A 21,527-nucleotide genomic window follows, 5' to 3' on the forward strand; every position below is an offset into this window, starting at 1 on the left:
AAAAAGAAAAAAAAAAAAAAGGTTTTCATTAGCAGAACACTGCATGAAAAAGTGAATTTCCTTATGACCAAAAGTCCAAATGCTATGCTGATCACCAGTCTCCAATTAAACAATATAAACAATACACAACTTTTATCTACCAATGGCATTTTTTAAAATTTTATTATTATTATTATTATTATTTTCTTATTCTTCATTGTACTTCACCTTGAAAAAATGAGCCCCAGATTCTCTGTTGAGATTCCACTTGGTTGACACCCAGACCCCCAAGCCACAACATCTCAGCATACCTGCAGTGAGATCGACTCCCTGTTAATTGCTTATTTTTGAAGTGTGGTTTGTCTCTGTCATCCCACAGAAGATGAATGGGATTTGTGTGTCTTGTCTTAATACAACCCTTTCCCTTCCTATTCTCCTTCTTTTCCCTCTTTTTCCCCTTTTCACATACAACCCTGCAAATGTTAGTGTTGTTTTTGGTCCCACCACAATCAAGTGTACCAGCATGTAAGAAGTAAGGTCTATCATCTTTCAGGAACCTATAGTATAGTAAAAAGAATAGAAAGATAAAAAATAGAGATATTTCAGACTTGTTTTGCTTTCTTTTTGTGTCATCTCCTGAATGTGTGGTGGCACTTAGCCAAAAGTATTGCATTCTGACACAGAATGCAAATGTTGAGGAATGGATTGAGAAAAAAGAGGCTTAATGTTCTGCGTAGGAAGGACGCTTCAGGCATTTTTCAACTCCATTCCCCCCTCTCTTTCCCCATCACACCCTTTCTTCCTGCATTGGAAGAAGTGCTGGAATCTCAGAAAGCCCCAGCTTCATCTGTGAGAGGTTTCCCTTGGCAGAGAGAACTATAAGAGTCTTCTTTCCGGTCCCCTTGTGCAAGAAAGGAGGTACTACCTGCCTCATATGGTACTGAATTGATTCTGGATGCCTCTGCATCATAGAGGGGCTCTGCAGTGCTGCAGCTAGATGAAGTACACGATATTTGAGGTTACTTGGGAAGGCTGAGCTGTGCTGGGTCCCTCACATGCTCACAAGGAGTCTTTCTACTTATGTCTGTGCAAAAGGCTTTGGTACCTTTCAGAATATAATTCTGATGAAAAATCACGAGTCATTAATCTTATTACTAGCATTTCCTTATACTTTGATTTACAGCATCATTCAAACACTGACATGTAATTTCACTGGATGTCTTCCGCTGACTTCTGGTATTGTGCACTTGCAGGAGGAGGAATCTGCCCTCACAAATATTTTCATGTTCTGACCTCTGTGATTTATTAACCACTAACTTCTGCCTTGAGAAATCAAGATGTCATTTCCTTCATAATTCCATAGGAGAAAAATTGATTTGTTGGGCAAAAAGGGATCCCCCACAATCAGGTACCAAAAAAAAAAAACAACTCCAGAAGAACTGTTGCTACTTTCCGTGCAGCTACTGAGGTGGCTGTGTGACCTGTAGGAAACAGGTTTGTTACAGTTTTATAGTTGCAGTCTTGTCTAGGGAAAATAAGGACAGTGATAATTGCTTTATTTTGTAAAACACTTTAAGATTTATGGAATATGAATGACTATTATTAAGTGAAAAGTGTTGCAAAGCTGGCTTAGCTGCACACTGTATTAACACAGTCCCATATCAGCCTGTTGACCTCAGCATGAACTACTCATTAAAGTTTATAGGACATTTTGTGGGTGAATTGAGGCAGTTATTCTGCTGAAAATGCTGTACTGAAAAGCGTGTTTAAGTTTATCAGTTGCATTGACTTTTTTCTCTCTTAAAACTAAACACCACTGCTTGCTCTATCCAATTTTTGTAGTTTATTTGTGAAAATTTATGATGGGTATGTCCTCACTGTTAACTCAGTTTGTTCTCTCTTGGTGTCTGTGACACAACAGCTTATTCTAGCCATAGGATAAACACACAATAGCTGTTATACTGAGATAGAGTGAGGTATAAAACAGCAAGATATCCAATGGAGCTGTATAAACTAACAAGATGCATAATCCTATTTGAATGGTGAATATTCTTTTCACTGGTAATTAATTTGCTATTTGCTTAGACTGTAGCTATGTTAGACATTGTCCTTTGAAAATTGTACATATTTTCCCAACCTTAAAGCAAGTGTGATATGAATGAAACAGACTTTGATTTATACTAGTGAAAAATAAAACAATAAACTTTTGTAGCAAATGTGTTAAATGAGATACTTAAGCCAGTTAGGTCTGGCTTGTTTTCAGAAATATTATTTATATGATCATGAAAAAGATGTACAGATGTTTTATTTTTGCTTCCAGATTAAACTTGGATTGTTTGACGAGTGGGGAGATATTTCTCCATTGTGCAAAAAGCGTGTAAGAAGAGAGCAGAATGAGAGCTTCCCAAGTACCGAATGCCTGCAGCCTGTTATCTTTAGCAATGCTGTTCCTTCCCGTCACTGGAACATCAAAACAAAATATCCCAAGACTCAAACTTTCCTATAAAGGTAAACTTTTCAGCATTTTTTATTTATTTATTTATTTTTTTTCCTGATTCCACCACTTTTGTTTTTATGTGATGTTGCCAGCGGTTTATTACTGTTACTAACTGGGCAAATGAAACACATTTGTCTCAGTTACCAGAAATACATAGCAAAAGCTTTAAGGATGAATAAATTGTAACCATTTTAGTTTGCTCATTAGGATATTAGTATACTGTGCATTAACTATGAGAGAGTCATTGTCTAAGTGTAGGCTTCTAATGCTACTTGAAACAGGATGAGACCCATTGGCATCCCATGTGGGGATGAGGTGGGACTTGGGGAATCATAGAATCATAGAATCACAAGGTTGGAAAGGACTTTCAAGTGCATCAGGGAAAGTACCTCAAATGTTCCAAGTGGCACATAACCTGTAATCATTTTTTCTCTATTTTTCAAAGAGTATGTGAAACTCATTAAGTGTTTTCTGTCTTTTAACCTCTTTGGATCACAGACACTTGTTTTTCTGAAGAATTTCTTAATCTTATCTATATTGCTTGTTTAGAATATTGAGAAGATTAAGGGGCTTAATCCCCATATTTAAAGAAAAATCCTTAATGGTCGTATTCTTACAGAAAGGAGTTTGCTTGTTGCTTTGATTGTATAGTACATTTCCACAGCTTTTGAAAGACATGGAGATTTATCACTTTTATATTGATATTCTTCAGCTAATGCAAATGCTCTCCAGACAGCCATTTTTCAGCTATGTCAGCACCCTGACCTTATGGGAGCTCATTCTGTTCTCAGTTTTTCAAACATAGATCTTTGTATGCCTTGTGGTATCACATTTGGGATAGTCTGACCATACAGGAGGCTGTAAAGCCTTCATCAGTGGTTATGATATGCTTATCACGAGCTCTAATGCTCTGAAGTATTTACTGAGTAAGCATAATGAAATAGTATTTATTTACAAGCTTCTCTTTTGTTAGATGTGTATACCACTATGAATAGAATTACACTGGGCATATCTGTGTTTGAATTTGTTTTTGAGAGAGAGATGGAGGAGGAGAGATCAAGAGATCTTGACAACATTTTTATAAATTCAGGAAACAGTTACACTCACTTAAGCCAATGAATAGAGAAAGACCTGACATGAGTTATGAATGTTAGCAGTTAAAAAGCCCTTAACATATAGCCAGACTTTTAACAGCTAGGCCTTTTTGAGATGATTCCCAATAGCAGCATATACTATAAGGCAATGGCATTTATTGTGAAGTTGACACTTATGATTAGTGAATTCCTCTTGACTTCAAAAGCAGATAGCCTTTGGCAAAATCCTGATGGATGCATTTGGCAGGTAAGGAGAGCGGGAGAGAAAAATTATTGAGTTCAACACAGGGGAAAAAAAAAATAAAAAAATTAAAAATTAAAAATACAACCTGAAATTTTACTTTAAAATAGTGGCAGAGACCTGCTGGGAGTGGCTGCAAAAATGCCTCAGCTTGTTCAAAAAGACAATGAACGGATGATTGATACTTAGGCCCTGACCCAAACTTTTATTAGCAACTTTATAAACCTTTCAGTTTGGCCTGAGGGTTACAGTTTCCTATCCAAACGTATCCACCTATATCCCTGTAGGGGGAAAGAAACCAACAGATACAAACCGGCACATAAATCTTAATTTGGAAAGCTGCAGAGTAACTGAAAAGCCAAAGGAGAGAGAATTACCAGATTTTATCATTGCTTTTTTTAGGAGGAAGGGTGTATTTTTCCACAAGGAACAAGAAAAAAAAAATAAAAATGACTGTTTTCTTCACACTTGGAAGTGTTAAATTAAAAATGAGAGGAAGAGTCTTAAAAGATTTGTTTTATCTACTTGATATTGTACTTCTGGATAATGTATGGATTAAAGAGAGAGAGAAGTAAAGGAAAACACAGAGTTGCCGCTCATTCTGAAGGAAAATATTACTCCACCCAGGACAGTTAAATGCATCATTCCTGTTTTTTTTACAGGACATCAAGTTTTGTTTCCAGAAACACTGCATGTCTTTCTAAGCCACGGTATTAAGAGTTCAGTACTGTGGTCCCCACTTCAGAAGATGTGTGGATCAGGCATATTTAAACTGCAGATGATATTAGGTTGCTTATAAGTCTGTTCAAATAACCACTATGTTCTGAAATTCTTCATTTGTTCTTGTCAGTGGATGATGGACTTTTCATTGTAAGTAGTGTGGTTTTGTGTTATAACTAAATTAAGTTTTGGTTGATGACAGCTGTTTGTCAGATGTTCTGACTATTTAATATAGTTGTCAAAACTAAGCTTGCTATTCTATTTCCCCCCCAGCTCCCCCCAAGCATTCTCACCAAAATAATTCCAAGGTTTCTGAGAATAAGGTGTAGGAGAAATGAACTGTCTTGCCAATTCCCATAAAATAGTTAGAGTCATGTCACTGACAAGTCCTGGCATCTCCTTTCTTTGGAGTTTGAGTATCTTGAGGAGGATGATATGCAGGCCTTTTCCGTCCGTATGGAAAACTGACAAAACTTGGCCACATCAGGCAGTGCTGAAGACCTAAACACACATTCGTGTACACTGCACTGCTGAAAGTATTGTCTTCCAAGAGAAACTTTTATCCTCTTCCAAAGGCAATGTGTTTATGGGATGGCATAGCTCTATCTTCGCAGAATGGCCAAGTATTTACTAGGGCTGGAAATGAATAGGACTTTCCTCTGCAGTTGCTTCATCTCATAGCTGTAGCTACTGAAGAGGAGAAAATCACATTTCAGCTGTGGGCTAGGAAACTGCTCCTTCCCATGCCCTGACAGTAAAGAGAAGGAGGAGCATGCCAAGGGGTGAGTTCTGAGAATAAAGGGGTAAGGGGCAGGAAAACAGGGGAAAAAAAGAAGGAGCTGTATTAAAGTAACACAGAGAAAGAGAAAACTGAGTGAGAAGTTGGGGGCGGATAGAGGAGGAAGAAGGGTGGAGTAGCTGAAAAAGTTTATAGAACCACAAAGGCTCTCCAGTAATCCTCTGTGTGTCACAAGACCTCTGTGTTCAGATGGTAATTAAAACTTTAGGGCTTGCTGGCATGGCAGTTATGAGTTTTTGTCTTCTGAGAAGTAGCTTAAGGCATTGAAGTCTCTGCTGGGAAAGTTAAGGTGCAGATATTTCAGTGAATCATGAGTATCAACATGATACTGTATGGTGAATTTCCTTCATTCTTTGCTCCAGCTCTAAAGTTACATGTTTAAAATATCAGACATCCATAAAATGATAAGCATGGACTAAGGTCATTTTGCAACTCTTTTAATAGCTTGTTTTGATGTAACACACCACAATGCTTAATTACATTCCTTATCCTATATTCCCAATTTTTCCCTGATTCATTAGTCCAACAATGCTTTTTATCTTCTCAGCCTAGACAGTAGCTATTAGAGATTGGTGCATGGTATTCCTACTCTGGAAATTATTACTGCTTTCATGATACTTCTAGGGTGCTCCCAGTACATAGGCCTCAATCAGTTAATTTCTCCTAGCTATTTTTCACAAGGATATGAGGTATTTTAATTGTAATATCTGTAAAAGTACAGCAAGGTAAATAAATTATCTACCAATAGAGGAATACAGTAGAGGATTACTACTAGAACCTGATCTTTTAGTAATGCTCTATATTTTAATAGTGTTTGTATTACACTATAGTCACTGTCAAAGTATAGGTGCGTATTTATCATTCATTCTGATCTACCTGGAATTAACCTATAACCCAAACTGCAGAACTCCTCAAACATGGAAATGGATTTCAGCTCCCCTAAGTAGCACATTCTTGCTGTCTACTACCTCATTTAACATCCTCATTCCAAGAAGTGAAAAAAATTGCAAATCTAATTCATAGAAAGGCGTCATTTCTGTTACTTAGGTTAAAAGGAACCTGCATCATAATTCATGCATACAAATGTGTTTAATTCATTTTGTGTAGACAGTATGTCTTTAGGAAATGGGCTTTGCCAATTCATTGTCAGATAGTTTTACAAAGTTTTTGTTATAACTGTATTTCTGGGCTTTACTTTCTAGGAAGAACTGAAAACAATTTTTCAAGCACTTTCAATTTTTGATCTCCCTAAAATTTTCCAATATAAATCCAGACTCCTAGTCCCAAATTTAAACCTATGAGTTTGCTTTATTTAAATGTGGGTTTTTGTTTTGTTGTTTTCTTTCCTTTTTCATGGATCTTTTAACAGTAGTCTGGATGCTGAAGGAATACATTTATATTACGGAAGTATTGTCCTTGCTTCCTTGTTTATGGGGCACGCCTCAGCCCAGATTTGTACTCTGTCACCACTGACACATCCATAGTTATATATGTGAACACAAATCATTCCTGTGCAGAGGAAATATGGCCATGCAGCAGGAGCAAGCCGTGACCAGTGCTGATTTGGGTGATCAGGAGTCCAAGATCCTACGCTGTGACACAGCAAGCAGAAAAAGGCAAGAATAAATGCAAACTTTGGCTTTTGAATCAGAATTTACTTGACACTTAAAATAGAGATAGCCGCAATTTAAATCTATTGCACAGGAACATCATTCTGATCTGACTTCTTCAAAATGAAGAAGCATTTAGATGCTGTCGCAGCCCCACTAAATTCATGGCAAGGAGTTTGCCACAGAAGTGAAAAGGATTAAATATACCTGGCTTGCCTTTTTCATCTTAACTAGGTAAACTAAGGACATGAAATTCTGCATCCTCAGCTTAAGGATGACAGTGCTAAATCAACAGTCTCAGTGGAAATTAGCCACTTTTGAGAAATGTTTAGCTTCATGCAGTGTTTCATGTATGTGTTTTTCTTCCCCCTAAGAGTGATACATTCTTGTGACATGGTGAAAAAGAAAGCAGAAGATTACATTTTTGTGCCAGGAATTCTTTTGAAAATTTGACTGGATTAGTGCATTTCCTTAATTTTATAAAACAAATCCATAGGACATATTACATTACAATGTCAAGCATCCTGTTTTCTAATTTATTTTTGCTCTAAATATGCTTTAGTTTAGAACTAAAGGATTGCTTAACTGTTGCATCAGGGCAGTTAGTTTGTTCTGTTTCAGTAAAGCTGGCTTGCTTCCATGACATGCATTGTTTAATTATATGTGTAAAATATAGTTTCAGTTGTATAGCTTTGAGATCCTCATTTAAACTGTTTGCAACAATGTAGATAATCCTGCTATCACAAAGTGGGTGTTGCATCGTTATGAATGACTGGAACATGATAAAGTGATGATTTATAAAAAAGCCTAGAAATTAGCTTGCACTTCTACAGCTGCGCTTGGTCTACAAGAAGAGGAAAAAAGATCAGTAAAAACATGCTTTTCTGCTAATATCAGCTGCTGTAATTTTGAATACCCATGATTATCAAAGAAAATCTGTTCAGAGAGGAAGTGTTGTTTTTTTGGATCATTTCTTTTGTTTGATAGTAAAATCATTTTTGAATCTTTATTATTCATACGGAAAAAAAAATATGTGAGATTACTTTGTGGAGTAAAGATCTGTATGTGAGTGTTGAGATCCTATACCATTAGGTGATTTTCAGGACATGAAATAGAGTTTTCCAGTTTAGTCTCAGAAATGCTTTCTAGAGGTAGTATGCACTGATGCTGCAAGTGTCCCTAGGGATGAAGGCAGATGGGTGTTGCTGTCCATCTGAGCTAGGATGTATATACTGTAGACTAAGTATAAACTTAAGGGGGTTTATGATGTTTTAGTAACAGGAATGCCAGCAACTTTCTTACATTTTTTTCTCTTTTTAAACAAGTGGACTTGGAGGTCAGATCCAACTATATGTTGCATTTTCTGTCATATAATTATCACATATATAATGTCCTGGAGAGCAGCCTCCAGTCAGTGACATCAACAGTTTACATAGCAGTTGAACTAAGAATAACCTTAGAGAACTGACCCGTATCAACCTCTTAACAGTGTAAACAGCCTGTAGCTCACAGCAGTTTTCTTTTTTCATGATCACAAAAGGCCCCAAATTGGATGAAAAAAGAACTGTGTTCGCAAAATACCAAACTGTTCTGCTTAATGTTCACTCAGATCTCAGAAGATGAGCAAAAACCCAAAGAATAAGTGTTTCGAAACAGTGATTATTGTCCTGTAAAAAGTAGAATGAGACAACACCAAAAATTGGTTCACAAGAAGAATAATGTGGGAAAGGTACGTGATCAATGACATCAACTTTGAAGAGGGTACTTTCAAAAATACTTCTATAATTGCCCATTTAATTGAGACAGTTTCAAACCAAAACTAATCCTGGGTAGTTCTGGAGATCCCAGCCTTGTTCTCTTTCTGTGCAGCAATTTGAGGGCATAATCCTCTTGACGTCACTGTGTATAGTGTTGGACATCTGTGGCTGCAGAGCAGGTTCTCGAGTCACATCCTATTTCCTTTTCCTCCCTCCCTATTTCAGCTGCTCCATATATAGACATGTTCCTCAAAGAAGGGCTGAAAGTTGCAAGGGGCGTCTGTTATGAAGTCAGTCATTTGGAGATAAATAAGCATGCAAAGAGACAGCAGAAAGAGACAGAGACAAAAAATCCTATTTCATACTGGAGCATCAGGAGAAAAAGGATTGGCTAGCTGTGGTCAAGAGAGGCATTTAGACAAGTGTGTGAATAATGAAGGTGCCTTTTCCAGGCTTTCTTCTTTGTGATCTAAATCCTGGCTGTTGCAGCAAAATATGCTGAGATGTACTATAGTTTTGTGACTAAGATATTACTGAAGACACCATAGTTTTATGATCAGCTTATCTGGCATCTTTGTGAAGACAACATCATCCATGCAACCTGGATTTATTTGAAAAAGATATCTTTTTAAATATGCTACATAACATCTGTCTATCCATTGGTGCCCCAAGGAGGATAAATAACTGTAAATAATACCCAAAAAAAAGATAAGCCTTCCAACATTCCAATATTAAGTGGCTTTTGCCTGTGTACTAGTAACTGACAGAAGCGATTGGACAGTGCACACCGTTAGCCTGTGCAAACAGACATCCTTTGCCCTGTAATCTGTGGTTAGCGTGGTCCTGTCTAGGTGTTGCCTAAGAAGTCTGTAAAACAGATACTGGGTCTACTTGCATTTCTGTACATGAGACTCAGAATCTGATAGAGATTTCTAGGCAAAATTCCAGCATAAATAAGGGAATTAATGCAGAAATTCAGTGACCTCTTGTTTTAATGGTTTCATAAGAACTTAACTCCTGCCAATATCAGGAAAAAGTAAATGATAATTACATTTCACTCTGCCATGATGGAGCATTATGCTAGTCCAAACTATTATCATGTGAAATGTTTTCATTTTCACTGCTGGAAATGGTCCTTTCATACTGCCAGTGCAAGACTATTTTGAACATCTACCTCTGCATTAGCTAATTGAATTACTGTGCTACACTGGCTTTTTAATCAAATAAAATGTATCTGGAAAATTGGGGAAAAAAAAATCAAATGTTTTCCTAAATATTTTAAGTTTCCTGAAAATAAATAATCATTTTCTACATTTAAACCACATTTGTTCTAAAATATGTCCATCCTGTGTATTTACCGTAGATAATGACTACATGGCTTAAACAGTGCTTCCCAGCAATAATTGCATTTCTGTACTGCACTCCTACAGGAATTTAGAACAAGGTTGTGAGATCAACCAGATGTCATGATGGAAAAGCTGAAATATTAATGCTCCAACTGTCATTTGCAAATGTTCACTTTCCTCATTCAAAATATGCGAAAAGAGAAATAAAAAATCTCTGGATTGTGTCAGATAGGGAACCCCTCTGTGGGGACAGGAACTAACAATTATGTGTGGGGAAAGCAAGCAGGAACCTCCAAAAGTGGGTTTGCTGCCAACAGAGGAAGTGTCTATTCCACTGGCAGGTAAATCTGCTCACAGAGGTCCTTGCCCTTCCACTCCCTTCCTGAGCAGGCACATTTCACACCATTCCTCTCAGCCCTGCCCAGTACTGCTCACCATTTCACACCAGTCATATCATTGACTGTATCAGCTATGTGTCCTCATCCAACTGGATCTTTCCCAGCCCAGTAAAGGAACCAGAAGAGCTTTATGAAGCCACTGATGTATAATATTGCTTGTCCTTCAGGGACTGTGGAGAGGGCGTTGAAGGACCATCAGTGCTTAAGAGACGTTATAGGCCCTCAGATAGTGGTTTCATGGCAGCTGAGCCAAAATAATGCTGTGCTGCTTCTGGAAGGAGGAATGCCTCCCTCTCCACTCTATCTCCCCAAACGCACATGTGCACTTCTTTCCCTTCTCATCCACTCCCAGACTCATGGACCTGCCCTTTCTCTTGCATCGGCTCCAGCTCTCATCAGCTCCTTTGACAAGGATCTGTTAGTAGTTAGGACTTTATATCTTACTTGGCTTTACAGTCTGACCATCCAGATTTTCAGGGCTCTGGTCCAATGCTTGGCTTCAGAAAATAGCCCCCATGTCTTCTTGCTATACACTCAGGGCTAGATCTTCAGCAGATAAAACTATTGCAGGTCCCAGCAGTTAAACCAAGGGTCTGGCTCTAAATCCTTATGAGACTGCAAGTGGAGTGTATGTCTATGTGCATGGAGCATGTAGAGGGTGGGGGGAGGTGGGACATACAGCTATTTAGTGCTTCTATAAAGATCTCTGTTGCTCACAGGCACTAGCTACAACTGGTATGTATAATAGTAGTAAGAAAACTGCAAATTGGTTCCAATGATAGCAACAATAGGCAAAAAATCTGTTGGTTTTGTTTTGTTTTGTTTTGTTTTTCCTGTTAGCTCTTCTTTTAAATCTTAAAAACAGAGGCATCAATGAAGTAACAAACAGAGTAAGTAAACCAGATTGGCATAAGCTCTCCTTTGCACTGTCATTTTTTCAGGAACAGCGCATTCTGATCTCTATCTCTCCTGAGCCTGTTACTATCAATATTTATATGTCTTCCAGTCTCATGCTATCTGACACTTTTACTACAACTGAGTTATTCATGCCTCTGTAGTTCAAGTTCTCTCATCTCAGCTACGTTATTATTGTGATATGAATATTTCTCTCATTAGGAAGCTGATAAATAGATTTGATGAAAAAATGGATTATTAGGATCCATGACCTTTAATAAACCAACAGCTTTCATACACAACAGATGTAGGCCTAATGGAGCAAGTCCTGGCATCAGATGTGCAGCCTGAGAACACAGGTCTGAGCAAAAGGAATTGGGCTCCCCAGCAGAGCTGTCAGCACCCATCTGTAGTGCCAGACCAGCTGAGACAAATCCAGTCTTCATGGCTGATTAGACCTTGGGTTTACATGAGCTGCAGTTTCAAATCCTGGGGGAAAAAAAAAACACACTGCAATCTCATTTGCTAGAAGCGTGAAACAAAATCCATTACTTTAATCTCTTCAGGATGGCATTCATTCTACAAAGCAAAAACTGAGCAAAGATTTGAACCCACTTCAAGTTCTGTATAGCTGATATAGGGCAGTATGGGTGGGAGAAACAGCACAGCCTGCTGTTTTTTTCATGAGCCCACAGCCATATGAGCTCTAAGAGTCTGCGTGCATCTTCAGAGAACTTCTTGTTTTCAGAAGTTTCTCTGAAGATGTAGCTATGTGAAAACTGAAGTTGTGGGTGCTTCAAAATACTTTAGCCTTTTTTTGTGCCACTCTGAAGAAAATAAAGTCTGAAATGAAAGGGGCTTTTCTGAAGGTAAATGCAATATAATGACAGTTATTTGTTTTGAAAGGGTGGATAACACTGCATATAATTTTACATAATATGCTTTCACAAAGGAAGAGCCTTGTGTCTTAAAGTGCTAAATATGATCACTATGATACATTTTTAACAGCTGGACATACTTGCAAAGGGCAATACACATCTTCACCCAAGAAGGAAAGAATGAATCTACTGCTGTAGGGTGGGGTGCGTTCATCCACACAAGTAAACGCAAGTCACAAATTCCCATGAAGATTCTGATGCTAGATATCTACCAAGAACAACCTTGATGATCCTTGGGGTCCTTTCCAACCCAAGACATTCTATAATTTTTTATTTATTTTTTTTTTTTTGTGATGTGTGTTTCTCATAGTGTAGGCGAATCTCCATATATGTTGCCTTTCAGCTACATCATTCATAAGATTCATACCTTTCTAATTACAGGTCATATAATTAGCCACATAGAGGTAGATAGAAGTTTTATAATATGACATGAGATGGCAAGCTGGTTGGAACGGTAAAACTGATTCACAATCAGTGAGTGAGGACTCTTTGGATAAATCATTTGAGAACTGTGCAATTGTTTCCACATGAAGCATGTCACTGATTTCCTACTTTCTGCATATTTGATTGGCTGAGGGCAAGAGGCTTGGAAATGGTTAACCACAGCAAAAACTGAAATTCTAATTGGAATTCAAGTGGGGAGCAGAATTCAACTGAAGCTGTTTTTCCCTCAGGATCAGTGAATTTATAGTTTATTTGTTACTCTGGCTCTTGTGAAGGGGTTTTTCACAGTGCCTATAGGAATAGGTGTACCTATGGGCAGCTCCCTTAGCATAAATGAGAGAGTTTTTTTTCAGATGCTTGATGCTCAGGTTCCTGGAAAGTGATTTTAAAAGACAGGGGTAGTGCTTGGTCTCCAGTCAAATGAACAATTCCTTTTCTATGAGGTCAGGAAGAAAACAGGCTTCTGATTTCAATAGTCGTCTAAAAGTATTCTGGTATATATAAGGAAAAAGATTTTATGTTCTTAGAGAAAAATATTCTCTCACCATTGGGATGCTTTCAATAGAACCAAAAAACAAGATTGAAGTGGAAGAAGTAGATTTTAGTCACGTAACTCAGATTATTTACCCTTTATGCAAAATACTGGCAGCTAGGTTGAGAATCTGTGTGAGGGGAAGGAAAAACCAGTGATAAGTTCAGCCCTTACAACTGAAACTGAGGAAACAGAGGTGATGAGCCTGTTTGTTTGCATGGTGTGCTTTTCCCTTAGGGAGGAGATTGGTTGTCCTTTAAGCCCATCAGTGTTACTTCTGTAGAGGTATGTGTGGTGAGATGCCAACAATTATCTACACAGTACCAAAGCTCTTATGTTTGCCAGTCATTTATAATGAGTTATATTTGTAGTGCTTATTCTATGTCTACACAATTGCTTAAAAGAAGAAAATAAAAGATGATTTAATTTTGCATTGGGAACAACAGTGAGTTTGCTTTCCTTGGCAGTATTTCAAGACAGATAAACTACTTAGAAAAAGAACCCTGCGCTAATCCACTGGCTTAGGTCTTCTTCACAAAACAAAATGTTTCACTCAAATGCATTTTCAGTTATGCTTTGTAAAAAAAAAGAAACAACAAAAACAATTATTTTTTTTGGCTCTTTGAAGGTTATGAATCAGCCCTTCGCGTTTCTTTTCACCAACAACATGAAATCACAAAACAGTTTTTAATAATCTCTGCAGTAATAACATTTTACAAGTTATTTGTGCAGCTGTTTATCTAGTCCAAGTTATTTGCAGTTAAAAAGTGGCATTTAATTTCAGGGTGCTTCAAGGGTTGCATTAGATGTAGTTGTTTTGAAACAGGTTGAGGAGTTCCTTTTCTTCCAATTTAGTCATAGCCTGTCATTACAAAAATGTCTGGCCACAAAGACCATTCTGAGTCTCTATGAAATGTTTCCAGATTTCCTGAGTGTTCGCAGCATACTGGAGGAACAACAGTGTGATCACAGAATATATAATCCAAAGCTAAGAAGCCTGAATATGCTGTATAAATGTAAATACTTATTATCGAAATAGGATATCATTTATTTTTTTTTCATTAGAAAGCCTTACACATGGCACTGATGCTATAGATAGCTGAAGTAAGCAATGATCAAGCTGTTGTGAACCATGTCCACTGAGACACCTTTCTAAATGAATAAGAAACACTTATTAATCTAACTCCTACCACTCCATAGTGAAATATTAACCCAAAGGGGATTTTGCTGAATATTCACTTAATGGCCAGGCCAGACTGGAGTATATATATATATATTATTTTCAGTAAAATGCCATATACACACTGTAAATTGAATAGTGAATGTGCAGACATACAAGATCATCTCTGTAACTAACTTTGCTTTTTGACCTGTGAGAAAGCTATTTTATATTAGACTGGCTTCAGATACAGTGATTTGAATCAACAGCTTTTTTTTTCAATACAATATATGCTCCTGATTGTAAATGGACAAGTATGCTTTTTATGGTGAATTTTTCTAATGTGATATCCTAGGTCCTATTTAAGATATCTTGCTGCAAATGGCAGCTGATAAAGCTGGATTGTTTTGGTTTTGGTGAGTGAGAATAATGATTAATTTGTCTGTAATTTAATCAATTCTCTGTTAATGTTTACTTGTCAAATTTTATTGGTCATGTTTTAATTTTAATCTTATCAGTGTCAGTGTTCTTATTTCCATTCTCTTTTCAATAGTTAGTAAATAACTGACCAAACCTGATTCTTCACCACTTTGCAGCTTGTTTTGTCGTTTACATCAGTAAGAAATCAGTGTGCAGTGTTGTCATTTTAATCTGGAGCATTTTACAAATGCTTTCCTTATGATGTGATGGAATGAATGGCTTTACAAGGCACCAGGCAGGCCGCATTCCCATTTGGGTGTTTCAGCCATGAGAAAACTTTATCCCTCCCTATTGTAGCTGTTTTAGGTGGTTCTTTACTGAGAAATACTAGAAGTTTTCAGCAATAGATGATGACTGTGCTTTTGGGATGGTCAGTACAGAGACCTTTCCTTCCAAATAAGAAAGAAATAGGAAGTGGAAAACTGTCTCAGTGATCTACGTATGTGGAGAATCAGGTCAAGATATTTGGGAATGTGACATACTTGCAAAGCACAGTGGATTGCATGACTGCAGACAATGAAATCAAGTGCTATGTATGTTTGTGCAAATGCTCTCATTTATCCTTACTAAGATCAAATTTCTGGGGCTGGAGTTGAGGAGGAATTTGTAAGGAATTTGTTAGTATATGCAATTGATTGGATATTTTAGTAATGCAGCCAGCTCTTACATCATGGGTGGAGAAGAGAAAGACATTTACTCAGAAATATTCAAATGATAAACAGTATTTCAGGGATCAACCAAGAAAAATCTGAGTAGCCCAAGGGAGCTAAATGCTCCAGTTTTGCTGTGGTCAGCATCACAGAATCCCTTTCCAGTAAACATCTCCATCACATCCAGTACCAGCAATTTCCAGTCTGAAATAAAAAACAAGGGAGGAGTTTTGTACAGACTGTGACATCTAATGAAGAAATATGTACCTCATTCAAAAATTAAGAGTGTAACTCAAGATACCTCTCCTGTAGTGGATACCCCAACAACAAAAGTGTCAGGAGTCATCAGGAGTCATAAATCCTTGATTCTTCACAGTAGTGAAGAGAGCTAAGCTGAGAAGCTGGGGGGGGGAGAATTATTTTTTTTTTTTTCTTGAATAATATATTATTTTTAACAATAATATATAATTGTTTTGGCTGTTTATCAGCCACTTCTCATGTAGGCAGTTTGGATGGGATTTAAGTGTTCATGGTACAGCATTATTCACAACTTATTCCTATGTGATCTTGCTGTCTTCTAAAGAGCTACTAATGTGCAGAATAGTGAAAACATCTTTGTCTTTGCAAAAGATAGGCAAAAGAGGATACTAAAGGAATATAAAGTTTAACTTGTGATTTTCAGTATGATGTAAGATTTTTCAGAGTACTGCCAAACAAATCCCACCTAGGGGAATAGGAGCTGCCATACAACACAATTTGTTTTCAGACTATATTGTAACAGTGTTCAGCAGTGTGCCAGACAAAACCACACAAGCTTGAATAGAAGATACATAGCCAATATATGTATATATATATGTATAAAAAATATATATATGACACTAGATAGTCATATAAATAATGTTAAAATATTTTTTCTCCCATAGTTCTGGTTATTAGCTATCAACAGGATTTAATCTTTGCTTTGCCTACTACAGGTTTTGTGAGAAACTTTGGAGAAAAATGTTTTTTCACTCAATTTTGTTCAGGAGTTACTCTGCAGAGCACTGGTAATAATTTTCATCATGATCAGGAAGTGTAAATAACTTGTACTATAAATCTAACTTCTTTATCAGGAAAGACACAATGTCCATACAGTACTAAGAAGGTGGAAATGTCTTTAATTTTATTTTGAATTGAGCTTTTCTGTCCCGAGATTCCTTAGTGGTTTATCTTGGAGAGATTGCTCGTGGAAGAACTGTTTCATGTGTTTATTTTTGTTCTCCCCAAATTTGTAATTGCCCAACATTACTGTACTCTCATTGTGCTCTTTTCTATATGTTGTTTGTGTCCTCATCCAAAATTACATCCGCAGTAGGCTTCAAACTCAACTTTAGGGCCCTTTAGCTTTTCACAGGGAAAGCATAGATTCTTTCATTAGATTCATGGAGTAACATGTTTTTTCTTAATTACTTTTGAAGGAGATTGGAACCCATTACGAAATTACAGGAAAAGTTGTTCCGGAAAATTGAGCTCTTAATAAGGAAAGGGTTTGATGATCAATTACAAGCCACATTCAAAGCTGTGCCCAAACTTTCCCTGCAGGGAGGGCAATGATACAGTGAGAGCCACAGAGCACTACCTCTGTAAGGAAAATACTGACCCCAGGACTTTAGAGGTGTTGCACTCAATACTCCCCTTAATATGCCTCTATACTGCCCTCTATTTCAGATTTCAATTTTCAGTTACACTGGAAATTTAATTGCAGCTATTTTCTGAACTGACATAAAAAATGAATGTTAGACAAACTGAACCTTATGTCAAACTGTCTATTCACAAAGGGTGCCTATAGTGCTTGAAGGGGAATATGGGAAAGATGGAAAGGTACTCTTTCTCAGAGAAAGTGGTGATAGGACAAGGGATAATATTTTTAGTGAGAGTGAGAGTAGATTCCAGTTAGATTTTAGGAAGAAACTCTATAATATGAGGCTGGTGAGGCTGTTTCTTTCATTTTCATAGTTCTCATCCTTACATAACTGCCACATCAATCTTCTGTTTTCAGCTCCTTGATGTTTAGTTTTCATTTATCTTCCTTGCTTCTTTATATTTACAGCAGCAAATATGGAAAGATATTGATCCTTCATCGCATGTATCCATGAATATGATGATATAAATTCATGGTGGTTTTCTTTCAATGCAATAGGATATAGCATGTGTGTTTGTTTGTTTGTTTGTTTGTTTTTTCCAAGTGCTGCTGAAGAATGTGATTTCTTTATGTCATAAGATAACATATTAAGAAATTCTCATACAGAAGTCTTTGCAAGAGTAAATATTGCCCAATTTGGAATTATAACATTCCCTACCCTCCTAGACAACTAAGGCTAATAGGAATTATACCATGACCTTGGAAAGATATGCTTCAAGACTGCAGTTATCTTACCAACATTCTACATGCTGGTTGCATATATTTATAAAAGACACCAATGAGTCATATGTAAACATTTTGATTATAAAGATTTTCTTCATTTTCCCACAGACTTGCTGCTTTCAAACAGCTGCATCCCATTCCTGGGCTCTACAGAGGGGCTAGATTTTCGAACCCTGCTGCTAGATGAGGAGAGGGGCCGGCTGCTTGTCGGGGCAAAAGACCACATCTTCCTGCTCAACTTGGTTGATTTAAACAAAAATGTAAAAAAGGTCAGTTTATTTTTCAGAATTCAATTCATCACATAATTTCAATTTTGTTCCTTTTTTTTTTTTTTTTTCTTTTCTTTTTTTTCCCCCTCCTTCTTTCCTTTTTCTTTCACTTCATTGGGTAATTGTGAGATTTGCTGTATCATGCTTTGTACCAGGATTTAATAATCTCACCTCCCATACATACACGGTTATCTTTAATGAGTTGATTTTTCTGATAGTATGTAAGCCGCTGTAAGACTGAAATCCTATAAAAGAAGTTTCCTACTTGGAACCAAAATAATCAGCGCCTCTGAGAGCTTGCTTCTGTCATGTTCTATTTCTTTTGTCATGTTCATCCTTGCATGAAAGCATTTTGAAGATGGCAATTAAAGACAGATCTTTCCCTTCTTCCTGGTGTTACTGGGATTATGTTCCTCAAATATTGAACAGATCTGAGGCAATTTAAGTGTTCAAAATTGTTAAAATTGATTGTTAATATCTGGAATTGCTAACAATAGGAAAAACTTCCACTGGGATCCATTGTATGCCCTGGTCCATGCCCTGTGACAGTGTTAATTCCAAATAATAGAAAGGAAATTTAGCCTTCAGTATTTGTAGTAGACATGATGAAACAGAGATTTTCTAAGCACAATTAACTACTAAGGATAAGAAACAGATGTCTGAATGGGAACACGCACGAAAACTTCTTTCCTGTTTGTTCCAGGCATTCTCCTTACTAAAGAAAATTCAAATTCTCAGCTGTTTGATATTTTCCTTAAGCACCAGCAGGAGGTTTTAAATGACTGTATTCTACTGTCAGCTCTGAAGTGGGAACTGACCCTGAATTAATATGATGGCAGCAAAGGGCTTAACAGGTGTAACAGGAGATGATTTTGCCTCAATTCTGAGTACAACACTTGCTGTCGTTATATACAAGGGTTTCTAGTACTCAGCTGAATATCTTATTTCGAATTCTACAGTGCTCCACACACAGCTTTCTTTAAAACTCAGATTATTTCAGATCTCTTCCCTGGGATGCCTTATGAGATGCCCCGTATACATCTTCCATTTTAATGTTTTATTCAAGAATCATCACCTCTTCAGGCCATTGTAGTGAAAACAGCATCATTCATATCACAGATTTTGACACCATAGATTGATCTTTAGCAAAGGCTTTCTGTAGCTACCATTATTTGTGTGAAAAGCAGAATCCTGTTACTGTGTGATGCCAATAGCCTCCTGAGAGATGCTGAGTGCTGTCACTTCCCATTATGCTCAGTGGCGATTGATTAGTTCAGACTTTCTGGAGGTGTTCACACCCCTCTGCCCAAACTGGTAACATTTTCACCTTAGCCAAACCACGAATGATACTGAGCTTTCTTAGAAGTGCAGAATGCAGTCTGATCTAGGAGGATTTGTTGGTGATAAGAGTGTCATTTGGTAGAGGGACTGCAAAGCTGAGCCTCTGAATTAAAATTTGTATTTTGTAAACTGAACAGATGTGTGCCTATGTATTTGTGGTAGCTTAAAAGCAGGGAATAAAATTCGAAACCAGGAGGATATCTGTAGAAAGGAAAATATTATGTGTGAATTCAAATACTCCTCTGTTTAACTATTTAGGTCGTCTCAAACCTTTCAGACAAAACATTGAGGCAAAGTGTATTTAAGTAGCTAGAATTGACACAAAAGCATTGCAAAGCACCCTGGTGTGCTCATTTCCAAGGTCTCCATGGGTGTCCAGCAACTCTATAAATGTGCCTACTTGGGCACATGCCCATGAATTGATGTTGTCCGAACCTTTCTCCTCAGTTCCTCAATGCTGGGTTGTTTGAAAAGTGTGAGGGGAGAGCGAAGATGAGGGAAGTCGTTACTGTATAAATCTCAGTCACTGATGAGGTTTCAGCTCTCAAGGATACTCTCCAGTAGCAGGGAAGTGTCAGAAAGCAGCGTTTGCCGGCGCTGTGTTTAGACTGACTGTGGTTTGGGTTGGCGTGGGGCCAGGCGGCCAGCTGCCAGGCTCTCCTGGTGTGAGGAAACCACACATGTCGGGTCTGCAAGGGGCTGAAGCGTGCCCTTTGTCCTTTCCTGGAGCAGGAGCAGCCTGACAAGGCAGCCTCTCCAATGACAGTAATTCATTAGAATATTGTCTTCTGGTTCAGATTACATTAAATTAAAAAAAAAAAAGAGGAAAAAGTTCTCAGTTTCAGATATTTGTTGCATTAGTAACTATTGATACATCCAGAAGCCAAGTCAGTGTCCCAAACAATCTACTCCCAGAAAACTCCATTTGTGGACATAACTTCTTGGAAAGATTATATTGCAGAATCTGAGGCTCTATATTCATGCATGTGGGACAGTAATCAAATAAACATCCAAAGCATTGTATTATGTTCCCCTCTCCAATGTATACGTATATCATTTAATAACTTCCTTTTTGCAACCTAATTATTTACCTAAATTAGTTAACTTAAATATATTAAGTTAGGGCTTTATTTCCTGGTGTATATATATATATTTTTCTCCTGATGCAATAAATCTGTTGTTTTTCAGGACTTCCAATGTCTTGAATCACTGTAGGTTTTATTCAATTTATTGTGTAATTGGTTGAAAACTTCCTTAGCTGGTAGCTCAAAAAAATCCACACAGTTTCGAGTGCTTGCAAACCTTATTATGAAACAGCAGTAGCTACTGTGGTATAACAGAAAAACACACCAGAATTAGAAAAATGCAGAAAACTAAAATGGTAGCAATCTACAAGTAAATAAGGGGAAAATGGAAAAATGTCTTTTTTTTTTTTTTTTTTTTTTTTTTTTTTCCAGTGGGGTAAAACTTCAATGAATTTGTCCTGAAACAGAAACCTAAAGCTTGTTTTGCAGAAGTATAATTATCTGTGCCACTGTCTTTTATTGAAAGAACTGAGATGGCTTACAAATATTGCAAGCTGTTTATATAGTGTAAATAAATAAAAGAAACTGTGTCCTATATTTATCAGGACCCAGGAAATGCAGACAATAAACCTGAATACAACTATCTCATACCCAGTAGAATTATTGTGTAAAACAAGTCTAAATATAATTCTTTACTAGCACAAGAGAGTGGAAAGCTGGAAAAGAATTTGCTAATAGTCCTAAACTCTGGGGTGCAAGTTGAAAAGATTATTTTGGTGAATGCAGTTTTCTTGTGAGTTTGCCTTAAACCTTTGTTATTTTCCTCTTTATTTTCTTTCTTAAAAAAATAAAGTAGAAATACAAAACATAACAAACTGGGCAAACATTTATTGACTAGCTGAGGCGAAATTCTGCATGTTTCTGTGACTCCCATGCTTGCTACCAATGCA

At 37.2% G+C, this 21,527-nt stretch overlaps 1 protein-coding gene across 1 annotated transcript in view; it reads left to right on the forward strand.

Moving 5' to 3' along the window:
• Positions 1 to 21,527, forward strand: part of SEMA3D (semaphorin 3D) — a 137,908-nt gene that overhangs the window by 42,401 nt on the left and 73,980 nt on the right. Inside the window, 2 exon segments of the mRNA XM_015875912.2 lie at positions 2,300 to 2,487; positions 18,051 to 18,211. Of these exon segments, the coding sequence (XP_015731398.1) occupies positions 2,373 to 2,487; positions 18,051 to 18,211 (276 nt within the window). The 5' untranslated portion in view covers positions 2,300 to 2,372.

The sequence above is a fragment of the Coturnix japonica genome, chromosome 1, assembly GCF_001577835.2.
Source record: "Coturnix japonica isolate 7356 chromosome 1, Coturnix japonica 2.1, whole genome shotgun sequence".
Lineage (NCBI taxonomy): Eukaryota > Metazoa > Chordata > Aves > Galliformes > Phasianidae > Coturnix > Coturnix japonica.